General features: G+C 43.1%; 1 protein-coding gene across 2 annotated transcripts in view; it reads right to left on the minus strand.

Moving 5' to 3' along the window:
* Positions 1–12669, minus strand: part of LOC104012350 (nuclear cap-binding protein subunit 1-like) — a 54868-nt gene that overhangs the window by 27593 nt on the left and 14606 nt on the right. For both annotated transcript variants that reach the window (XM_087763093.1, XM_087763094.1), the window contains 4 exons: positions 11016–11079; positions 5689–5799; positions 4381–4445; positions 3561–3623 (listed from right to left, as the gene is read on the minus strand). In XM_087763093.1, the coding sequence (XP_087619219.1) occupies positions 3561–3623; positions 4381–4445; positions 5689–5799; positions 11016–11079 (303 nt within the window). The remainder of the gene's footprint in view (positions 1–3560; positions 3624–4380; positions 4446–5688; positions 5800–11015; positions 11080–12669) is intronic.

Consider the following 12669-nt stretch of genomic DNA (forward strand, 5'->3'; position numbering starts at 1 on the left):
CAGTCTCTCCACAACCATCCTGGATATGGGCCCTTAGCAAGAAACAAACCTTCCATGACAGCATGTCTGGTCAGCAGATGGGTGCCTCCATCCCCTGCAGAAAGGGATCTCCAACCATTATCATCCACTGCTTCCTCCTGGTGCTAATGCACAATTCATGCCCAGCTGGCTCTGAAGCCTCCCTTACAGAGCCTGTTCCCCTGCATTAGCTATTACAGGACTGTACTGATCCTATAAGTTCAGATCTAAGGGCAGAGAAGGAGCCTTTCTCCTGCTCCAGAAGTTACAAGTCTCCGGCCTCCCCCATCTTGGCTATCTATCTCCATCCACCACTGGTTTAAGCATAGCTTCTTGCTGTCCCTTCTTTCTTGCACTATGTGTCTCAGGCTCTGGTCTTTGCAAGGTCTCTGTGCAGACCCTGTTGATCCGTTTGCCTTCCCTAATGCTACAACAGCCTGCTCACCTCCTTATATAGCTCCTTTACCTGGCGACTCTGCTCTTTGACCAGAGCACACCTCCCACAAGCAAAACCACCACTACCTCCTGCTTCAGACAATTCCTGCAACCTCAGACCTCGACAGCAACATTCTTCCTCTAAAGCTCCATCTGGAACAAGGCTTTTAATTTACCAGGGGTGTTGTTTCCAACCAGTGCTGGGGACAGAACCCTGTGGCACATCACCACCATTGCTGTACAGCCCCATGCTGTCTGGAGCTCCCTGGTGTGCTGACTGCCCTGCTAACTGCCTCTGTTTTCCATACTCTGGGAGCTGCATTTCTGCTTACCAGCTAAACAGGCATCACCCACAGCAGCTGACCAGCAGATTACTCCCTAGTCAGCAGACTGTTTTAGAATTTCATGTTTTACAGTGTACACAATTTGAAGATGAGGAGCCAGTCTATCACTATTTCCTCATTGGTCATTAGCAATCTTAGGAATCCCATCTTCATAAGGTAGCTTTTTGAATGGCTTCTCTGAAAAATTAAAGCAGTGTTTGCTCTGTTGGTTAGACTGCTTTCCTGAGGAAACAAAGCTTGTGTGATTTCACTATAGAATCATAAAATCATTAAGGTTGGAAAAGACCCTTAAGATCATCAAGTCCAACCGATAACCTAGCACTGCCAAGTCCACCACTAAACCATGTCCTTGAGCACCACGTCTACCCTTCTTTTAAATACCTCCAGGGATGGAGACTCAACCACTTCCCTGGGCAGCCTGTTCCAGTGCCTGACTACCCTTTCAGTGAAGAAGTTTTTCCTAATATCCAACCTAAACCTCCCCTGGCGCAGCTTGAGGCCATTTCCTCTCGTCCTATCACTCCTTACTTGGGAGAAGAGACCAACCCCCACCTCGCTACAGCCTCCTTTCAGGTAGTTGTAGAGAGCAATAAGGTCTCCCCTCAGCCTCCTCTTCTCCAGGCTAAACAACCCCAGTTCCCTCAGCCTCTCCTCATAAGACTTGTGCTCCAGACCACCAACTTTGTTGCCCTTCTTTGGACACACTCTAGTACCTCGATGTCCTTTTTGTAGTGACGGGCCCAAAACTGAACACAGTACTCGAGGTGCAGCCTCCCCAGTGCCGAGTACAGGGGCACTATCACCTCCCTGGTCCTGCTGGCCACGCTATTCCTGATACAAGCCAGGATGCCATTGGCCCTCTTGGCCACCTGAGCACACGGCTGGCTCATGTTCAGCTGGCTGTCAACCAACACCCCCAGGTCCTTTTCCATCAAGCAGCTCTCCAGCCACTCTTCCCCAACTCTGTAGCATTGCCTGGGGTTGTCGTGACCCAAGTGCAGGACCCGGCACTCAGCCTTGTTGACCCTCATACAGTTGGCCCCAGCCCAACAATCCAGCCTGTCCAGGTCCCTCTGCAGGGCCTTCCTACCCTCCAGCAGATCGACACTTCCACCCAACTTGGTGTCATCTGCAAACTTACTGAGGGTGCACTCAATCCCCTCATCCAGATCATCAATGAAGATATTGAACAGGACCAGCCCCAACACTGAGCCCTGTTTTTTTCTAATATTTTTTTATCAGCAGTGCAGGACTTTTTGATATTCCTATGGCTCTTTTTTCTAACCATGAAATGCAGTGGAAGCAAAGAGTGGAAAACATGGGGGTTAAAAGAGAAGGGTAAGTAGGGCACCTGAGTGAGAACTTTAGCCCCTCCTTCTTGCAGCTCAGCATTTTACAGATGGCAACAGTTCTCAGCCTTCTACCAGACCAGCAGCCCAGAATACCCTTATCTTGGAGCTTTTCAATACTCTGAAGCATGGGACATAATCTAGCTGGAACACCATTTCTTTGCAGAGATGCTAGCAGGATGCATCCACCCTGCAACACCTCTAGGTTAGAAGCACTCTGTGATGGGATCATATCAGGCTGGAAACATGACATTAACTGCAGTGGACTGAAAAACTTTTCTGTGCACAGGGCCACTGTCATGAGCTGTGAAGAGCTGATTTTTTTTCTACTTCAACAGTGTGGTTCCTCCTGGCAATGGAGGTTGCTATCACAGGAAGATGCAGGGTGGAAGGAGGACATTAGATTGCCTGGTCAAGAAATGGGTGGTGAGACACTGTGGAAACAGGACAAAGTATGTTCCTCCCTCCAAACAATTTTTGGGTTCTTAGCTGATATTAAATACATTTCAGAGAAAGAGAAGTCTCAAAGACAGTTATATTCTTAAAAGTTTTGTGAAAACTGGTAGCTTGGTAGAGAGATATCCACATCAGTGTTCCCAACAAGGGGAATGCAGGCAATGAAAAAACAGCTATTTGGAGGCTCCCACTTGGTCAGTCAATATGAACAAACTTGATTGATAAGCAGCAAACACACAACTCCCAATTGGCACAACACAGGGGACATAAATAAATCTGAAGTAATGCATCACATACAGGGCTACACCCTTCTTCCCAGGGACACCTAGGCACATTGGCTATGGGATGCAGGTATGGTAGCAGGCTTCAGAAGTTAGACTGTAGGGAGGACTAAGCCCCCAAGTAATCTTTCTTTATATGTGGGAGCAGGACAGGATGGGAGTAAGCAGAAGGCATGGTACCTGGAATACAAGGCTTTGGGAAAGCTATGGTTAGGCACTGAGGGGGTGCAGGGAGCTCCTGCTAGAAGCCAAAAGATCAAGATTCAGGGAGAGGGTGGGGGGTGTCATATTAGGATGGCACTCAGAGAGTGAGGTTACACATATGAATGCAGGGAGCCAAAGGGAAGGAGAATCAAGGCAAATTACTAATAAGTAGGAGAACCCTTCTGAAAAGCTTGCAAACAACTGACTGAGGTGATAAGGACAAAAATCTACAAGCAAATCAGGTTTCCACTGTTTACAGAACACAGTACTGCTTGGATATTCATTACAGAAAACTGGGATTGTTTTTATAGTGACTAAAGGTTACCAACTTTGTCTACCAAGGAATAGTAGTAAACGGGTGGGGAGGAGGGGTCAAAAGTGTTAGTGGAAAGCAGTTAACAGAACCACTATGTTGTGACATTTGCTGGATAAGTTTGAAGGTTTAAGTTCTGATGGGAGACAGACTGACTTACCAATCTTCCCAGCTCCAACGGAACTGAAAGTTACTCAAGTGGTGGGAAAACCAGTTAATAAACCTTTTTTAAAAGAAGAAAGCTCTATTAAATACCAGAACTGCAAAGAAAAACAACAAACAAAAAAAAAATCCCCACAAACCTTCTAATTGACAAGTAGAATACATCCATAAGAAAATCTCAAAGACAAGCCCAAACTCTCCAATCTGTAGTCATTAATGCATTAAATAGACATCGATGTTGACTCATACAAAAAGACTGAATTGAGAGTCAAAAGCCAGCCTTTATGGATGAATGTGCAGTCTCTCTTGTTCCGGTGCATATACAAGACTAATGACTTACTAAAATAAGCAGTGAAAAAAACTTAGTGCAAGGTTTTCACATTTTTGCACAGTACTTTTAGTTCTACATAATGCAGACCACTCAAACCACAGAAACACCATTGCTCTTTTCCAGCTAGCCAACCTTCCCATAAACCCACTTCCAACCCTTTCTTTCCTCGGGCCAATAGGGAGGAGAAAGTAGTACATAACAGAAGGGGGTATGGATGTGGAAGAGTTGTCATAGTTTTTATAGCTGCACTGTATAGCTAATCAGACTAGTGACTTGAAGGAAAGAGTTTCTGGGGGAAGAGAGGCAAGTGGTCAGTCTGTCCCTTACCTTCTCTTCAGATGGCTCAAGTCTAGAGCCCCAAAAACATTTTGTACAGAACCAAACTGTTTATCAAGGATTTCAGATGATCTTTTTCAAAAATGCATCAATATCCAATGCACAAGAAAAATGAGAAATATTTTCTGTTGTCCCCAAAATACATACTTACCTGTCTATACATGTAGTATTCATTGTATCCAAGCGCATGTAAAGCATTTCTGTGGCTTGTGCAAGCTGAAAGTTTCTTATTAAAGTTAACAAAGAAGCATCTGAAATCATAAGTTACTCGTTCCATTTTTTCAGAGATGATTTCATCAACTCTCTACCGACAGCTCCCTGTCTCTATATCATGACTTATCCCATTTTGAAAAGGCCACAGGAATAAATAAATAATGAAGCATGCAGTTTTCTCCAATAAGTAACATCTATTCTCTAATCCAAGTCTGTTTTTCTTCCATTAATTACAGTGAGACCATTAGCTGCTTTTACTGGAAGCCAAAATCCCCACCATGAGACAACAAAAACTGCACACTAATGATATGAATGCTGCCTAATCAACAGACCATCTTTGCTCATCATTAACAGCTCAAGAAAGTACATCCACACTGGCCTGACCCAAAGACCATGGCCAGCCAACCCTGATTCTTTGTTGCTGTATTCCTATTGATACTTACTGCAAGCAGGTCCCCACAATTTTAGGGATAGTCTCAGTGAGAGTTTAGGCTATGTGGTTACAAACACTGTGATTTCAAGCAGTAGAATAAAAATTTAGGAATGGAATTACCAGTAGGCGTGTCTGTTAGTCCTCCATTCTCAGTGACTGTAGCTCATTAGCCACAACCTAAAAGTACAATGAAAAGGGGCCAATGCAATACTCAGAATTAGCTAGGAGCTGATACTTCCTTCCTCACCATTAGCTACTCTCTGACCTGAGAGATTATTATTGACTTTATGAATACTCCTAGTCCATTTCAGTGCAAACTCAAACAGGTTAATTTAAATTATCTATTACACTTTGCAGTGAAATGGACTAGGAGCACTCATACCACTGTTACAACAAAAGATTTAAGAAATTAATAATTTCCTTTCCTTTTCCAGGTTTTAATGTGACTATAACCATGCCACAAGCTGCCCTGATGTAAAAACAAGGCTCAGAATCATGCAAGTTATTTATTACATCCCTTGGCTACAAGAGGTCTCCTCAAAAAGATCTGAGGAAGAATCGGAACAAGGTCTCTCAGTTTGCCTGGTCTGCAAGCTAAAGAACAGGCTTAGATGTGAATGCAGGCTTTACTTATGACTGTTGAGCTGTGTTATTCCTTCATGTGAGCAGTGTTATTGACAAAGTTTCATACAGATAAATATGGAAAGAAGGAAAATTTATTACTGCTGACATTTATTGCTATTCCATCTTGTACAGAACAAAAGAAAAAATACTCTATTTTAAAAAGGCTCTTTAGCAGCATGAAAAGGATACAACTTGTGGTAAAGAGCCAGGCTGGAGTTTGCACAGTTCAATGAGGAGTGCTGTGTACATAGCCTCAATATGTGGTGGAGATGGAAGCTGAAACAATTCTGCAAATATTACCTACGTGGGAGGAAAGCACAGAATCAGAGCACAGTCAGACTCAGCCTGCACAATCCTGAACTTGAGAACAGCAATGCACATATTCAGCAATTATACACCAAAACAAGGCCCATTTTATTCTGTCAAACTCACGTTCTGGGAATAAGAGAGGAGCTTTACAAGATAGTGTAAACTCTTTACCATACTAATATAAGCCTCCCTAATTATCCCTATCATTTTAGATTAATGCCATGCATAAGACTAGCATTATGCAACAATTCTGTTATGTCTAGTAAATACAACAAACAGTGTAATGTGCACTGAGTTATAGCATGAGCTAATGCAATATTATAGCAGAATCTGAGGAAGGAAGGAAGGAAGCAAGCTAGCTGAATTCATCTGCTCCTGACCTAGGAAAGTATTAAATGAAAGATAAGCATTTAACATGAAAAAACAGTTGCATGAAAGTGACATCTGTACCTTTCTTATAGCACTGCATTTACTTTACTCCCACCTAAAAAGTTATATAAGGGTATTTGCATGTCTGTTAGGCAAAAAACTGCTCCTATCCTCAGGATACAAAACAGGAAAAAAAAAGAAAGATAAGGACTGATCTACTTGAGACATTACATAGGACCATGTTTTTGAAATTCATCAAGTGTTCATTACCAAATGTTTAGATACAAGTTTCAAACTGGCATATCATACTTGGGGGGGGAGGAAATCACTTGGCTATCTGGAAGATCAGGGCACTGATGACATACCCAGACTCTGTAAAACTTAAGTTCTAAGTTAAGTTCTAAGTTCTTATGTTGTTTTGACACTTTGGTTTGACAGACACCAGTAATACCAACACATACATCTATGTGGAGCTATTAAGGAAAAGGGGCCACACTTCAGAGCATTTCACACAGACTACAGAGTAGTATGGAGAATCCTGGGCTTGGCCTTATGAACTTTAAAGACACGAGGTCCCACAGGTGATTAATCCTTTCAGTCACCACTACAAGTGGGTTTATTTGAAAAGGGATATCGAGTGCTTTCAGTTTATATTTACTTCTGCTTTGCAAATAAGGAAAAGTGTTGTTTTAGCATTTAGAAAATATCAGTTAGGCTAAATTACATCTATTGCTCTATCCTTGCAAAGCAAGGGAAAGCTCTTAGAGGTGTTTATTGTATTGTAGTTGAAGGCAATGTATTATCAACTTGACAAGCCTTACAAGGAAATAGCAATAAGCAAATGGAATACAAGGCTGTAGAATTCACACTGAAGTTTAAAACACTGCAGCTTTGTTGAAAACATTTGTAGACAAGAAATAAGGTTAGTATTCCAAAATAAATTCAAATACTTGGGAGGGAAATTAAGGAAATTAGCAGTTATGCTCAAACAGTTTGTATATCAGCTTTCCATTTCTTCTCAGTAAAGAGAGAGGCAAGGAAGGACAGGCGGGGGGCTTGCCATCAGTGTAAAAAAAATGGATTGATTGCACAGAGCTGTCTTTGAAAGACAGCAATGAACAGGTTGAGAGCTTATGGGTGAAAATTAGTGGCCAAGCCAACAAAGGAAACCTCGTGGTTGGTGTCTACTACAGGCCGCCCGATCAAGGGGAGAATATCGATGAAGCGTTCTTACTTCAACTACCAGGAGCATCACACTTGCAAGTGAAGAGTAAAGTCAAGACCCTGAATTTTAGGAGAGCAAACTTTCAGGTGTTTAAAGAATTAGTGGATGGGACCCCCTGGGAAACTGCCCTCGGGGATAAAGGAGCAGAAGGGAGCTGGCAGCTCTTTAAGGATGTTTTTCTTAGAGCACAAGAACTCTCAATTCCCATGCATAAGAAATCGGGCAAGGAAGGCAGGAGAGCAGCATGGCTGAGTAAGGACCTTCTGGTCGAGCTGATGCACAAGAAGGAAATGCATAGGCAGTGGAAGCAGGGACAAGCATCCTGGGAAGAATATAGGGATGCTGCCCGGGTGTGTAGGGATGGGATCAGGAAAGCAAAGACACAGCTGGAGCTGAATTTGGCAAGGGATGCGAAGATTCATAAGAAGGTCTTCTACAGGTGCGTTGGTCAGAAAAGGCAGACTAAAGAAAACGTACACCACCCCCCACCACCTCCCCCCCAATAAATAAGACAGGAGAACTATCGACAACCGACATGGAGAAGGCTGAGGTACTCAATGATTTTTTTTGCCTCCATTTTCACTGGCAATCACTCCTCCCGCATCTCTCAAGTCCCTGAACCTCAAGGCAGGGACTGGGGGAACAAAGTCCCTCCCATCGTAGGAGAAGATCAGGTTCGAGACCACCTGAGGAACCTGAACATACACAAGTCCATGGGACATGACGAGATGCATCCCAGGGTCCTGAGGGAACTGGCAGACATAGTTGCTAAGCCACTGTCCATCATATTTGAAAAGCCATGGCAGTCAAGCGAAGTCCCCAGTGACTGGAGAAAAGGGAATATCACACCCATTTTTTAAAAGGCGGACCCTGGGAACAACTGACCAGTCAGCCTCACCTCTGTGCCCGGTATGATCATGGAGCAGATCCTCCTGGAAGCTATGTCGAAGCATATGGAAGACCGCGAGGTGATTTGCGAAAGCCAACGGGGCTTCAGCAAGGGCAAATCATGCCTGACTACTCTAGTGGCCTTCTACGATGGAGTGGCTGCATCAGTGGACAAGGGAAGAGCAACTGATGCTCTCTACCTGGACTTCTGTAAGGCCTTTGACACGGTCCCCCACAACATTCTTGCTGCTGAATTGGAGACATATGGATTTGATGGATGGACTGTTAGATGGATAAGGAATTGGCCAGATGGCCGCATCCAAAGAGTTACAGTCAACGGCTCACTGTCCAAGTGGAAACCAGTAACGAGTGGTGTCCCTCAAGGGTCCGTACTGGGACCAATACTGCTTAATATCTTCATTAATGACATAGATAGTGGGATTGAGTGCACCCTCAGCAAGTTTGTAGATGACACCAAGCTGAGTGGTGCAGTTGATACTCTAGAGGGAAGGGATGCCATCCAGAGGGACCTTGATAGGCTGGAGAAGTGGGCCCGTGCGACCCTCATGAAGTTCCACAAGGCCAAGTGCGAGGTCCTGCACCTGGGTCGGGGCAGTCCCCAATATCAGCACAGACTGGGTGATGAATGGATTGAGAGCAGTCCTGCAGAGGACGACTTGGGATACTGGTGGACAAAAAATTGGACATAAGCCAGCAACGTGAGCTTGCAGCCCAGAAACCCAACCGTATCCTGGGCTGCATCAAAAGAAGCATGGCCAGCAGGTCAAGGGAGGTGATTCTCCCCCTTTACTCTGCTCTGGTGAGACCCCACCTGGAGTACTGCATCCAGGTCTGGGGTCCCCAGTACAAGAAAGACATGAACCCGTTAGAGTGGGTCCAGAGGAGGGCCACAAAAATGATCAGAGGGCTGGAACACCTCCTATGAAGAAAGGCTGAACAACCTGAAAGGCAGATTGTTCAGCCTGGAGAAGGCTCCGGGGAGTCCTTATTGCAGCCTTTCAATAGATAAAGGGGGCTTATAAGAAAGATGGAGAGAGACTTTTTACCAAGGCCTGCATCGACAGGGCAAGGAGCAATGGTTTAAACTGAAAGATGGTAGGTTTAGATTAGCTATTGGGAAGAAATTCTTTACGATGAGGGTGGTGAGACACTGGAACAGGTTGCCCAGAGAAGTTGTGGATGCCCCATCACTGGAAATGTTCAAGGTCAGGTTGAACAGGGCTTTGAGCAACCTGATCAATTGAAAGATGTGCCTGCCCATTGCAGGGGGGTTGGACTAGATGACCTTTAAAGGTCCCTTCCAACTCAAACCATTCTATTAATATAAGAATTTCATCTATACAAACTTTGGTTATTTGCAGATTTGATGAGTTTCTGAATCAAATAATTTTTCAAGGCCTTTAAGTAGTCTGTTTAATCATTATCTGTGATAACTGTTTTTGGAAGTAATGTGTAACTGAGCATAAAGTAATATTCTGTAAAACAGTTGTACAAACACCTGAGGTGTTAAGGTCCCTGAAAGAACTTAGATGTTAACGGCAGAAAAACTTTACTAATTCTGAGATTTCTCTTGACTGAACTAGGAGTACGGAAAGTGTCTCAAGCTGACTAAAACTAAGTTTCAGGGCATTCAGAATATTTGGGGTTTGGTGCAAAGTTGAATTGTTAATCCCATCCTGATTAAGGTAAGCATTCCACAATCTTATGACTTCTTGCAATTAGCTCTGAATTTCGTTTCTAGTTACCTCTTTTTAAGTTTTTCACATGGCAATTTGCTGTTATTACTGCAATCACTTTTTATATTTTAACTTTAGATAGGAGTTTTTGAAGCAAGTTTTATACAGCTCTGCATCTTGTTAGCAGTCCACTGAAAGGAGACAGCAAGAGGAAAACTACATTCCTATTCCAATATATATTTATGGTTATTTAATATCCTCCAACTTGAAGGAGAAAACATACCACTATTTCACAACTGTTGTGGTTTAACCCCAGCTAGCATGACGTCATGTGGTATGGAATAGCCCTTTGGCCAGCCTGGGTCAGCTGTCCTGGCTGTGCCCCCTCTCAGCTTCTTGTGCACTCAGCAGAGCATGGGAAACTGAAAAGTCCTTGCCCACTGTGAGCGCCACTTAGCACTACTTAGCAAGAACCAGAACATCAGTGTATCATCGACATTGTTCTCATCCTAAACCCAAAACACAGCCCCATACCCGCTACCAAGAAGAAAATTATCTCTATCCCAGCTGAACCCAGGACAACAACAAATGCCTTTCAGGGGCATTGGTATACAATTCATCCAAGTGATTTAGAAGATCACTAAAAAAAGACTAACTTAAAAGATCTTGCAAATAAAAGTTACTTAAGTGCAGTCATCTCCAAGACAGTCTAGCACATCAAAGTGATTAACACAGAGAAACATTCAAGAACAGCTTGAGAAATACCACAACTTGGAATGCTGTTGCACCATAAGATCCTGATTCCTGAACAAGGCTCCTAAACATCACATAAATAAATTAATAACAATAGTAATAATAATAATAGTTGAATTTATTATTATTATCTAACCTGTTCAAAGCCGTTGCACTTTAAGTCAACAGGATAAGACTGCAGACTCCTAAATCATACTGTAATTTAATAGATCCATCATGGAGTTAATTGGGGTTTGTTACTTTGGAAATAAAGAGGTTATCTGTAAAACACATACCTCTACTATGTGGTAGTTCAAGGGGATCTTATTATTTCCTGGATAGCTCAACAACTGTGCAGCACTGCAAATTAACAGATGCATTTAGTTTAAACTGAAACACAGCAAAAATGATGTAGATACTAAACAGACATGAAATACTTAATTTTTTGCAAGAGCTTAGCCTTATGAAGCAGGTAAAATAAGTAGACCTCAAAGACTGAAATTGTCTATCCACAGAACACATACAAAAAGCCTGGCACAAGCTCTTAACAGCAGTACCTGAACCATGGTTCGGAGAGATGCATTTCATCTCCATACCCAAGCAATGCTTGAACACAGACTGCTAAACAAAACGCAGTTTTACATAAACCCTCACGGTGACCTGTGAGGCTGTCATCTGTCCACTAAAGGACAAACTACATTGGTATATCAGGAAAAATTAAAAAAAAATAAAAAATCCAAACAATAGATTTGCTTTCCAGTCATTCTCAACCCATCAAACTAATGGGCTACAGAAGACATATTAGTGTTACAAATGAATTGATTAAAAGATTATTTATAAAAAGAAAAAAAAAAATGCTATTTTTCAAATTTTAGTTCTCTAGCACTTCTTTATTTCCCCAAAGAAAGTAAGACTAGAGGGAGGTTATAAGAAGTCCCCTCCATTAACTTCAACAGCACTGGATTTCTAGTCTCTGCCAAGTCAAAAAGCTGTAACCAAAAACCTACAACACATATCCACACCAAAACCACTATTCCTGCCTATTTTTTGCACAGTACACCAAATTTGCTGGCTCTTACTTGGGAGCACAATAGAGCTAAATATCTGTGATAAATTATCTGGGTTACCAATTACCCATATCAGATATTATTTCAGCAGAAATTAAGAAATCTAACTGGACTGTTGCCTGGCAGCAAAAAGAATTGCAAGAGAAGTGGCTGAGTGGCAAGAGACTGGCCTCAATGGAAAATTAATAGGAATGTCTGGGTGTGAAAAGACCAGAAAGAAGAGAGGGAAGGAAGGACCTGAGTACATCCCCCCACCCAAGGTTTTGCTGCTGGACTGTGGTGGGTTAGCCTTGGCTAACAGCCAACACCACACACACCCCCCACCCCCAGTTACTCACTCACTCCCCTCTCCCACGAGATGGGGAGAAAACCAAAGGAAGATTAAAAGACTTGTGGATCAAGATAATGACAGTTTAATAGGGAGAGCAAAAGCTGTGCATGCAAGCAAAGTAAAATAAGGATTTCATTCACTACTTCCCATTGGCAGGAGGATGTCCAGCTGCTTCCTGGAAAGTGGGGCCTTAGCATATGTAATGGCTGCTTGGGAAAACAAACACCATAATCATGAACGTCTCCCCCTTCCTCCTCCTTTTCCCAAACTTTTATTGCTGAGCACAATGTCATATGATACAAATTATCCCTTTGGTCGGTTGGGGTCAGCTGTCCTGGCTGTGTCCCCTCCCAGCCTCTTGCCCACCCCCAGCCTACTCGCTGCAGGGGGCAGTAAGTAACAGAGAAGGCCTTGATGCTGTGCAAGCACTGCTCAGCAATATCAGTGTGTTATCAACACTATTATTTTGGTCACAAATCCAAAGCACAGCACCATACGGACTGCTATGAAGAAAATTAACTCCATCCCAGCCAGACCCATTACGTGGCCTTA

Source organism: Nipponia nippon, unplaced genomic scaffold (genome assembly GCF_047370975.1).
Source record: "Nipponia nippon isolate SJK-2023a ecotype South Korea unplaced genomic scaffold, ASM4737097v1 scaffold_27, whole genome shotgun sequence".
NCBI lineage: Eukaryota > Metazoa > Chordata > Aves > Pelecaniformes > Threskiornithidae > Nipponia > Nipponia nippon.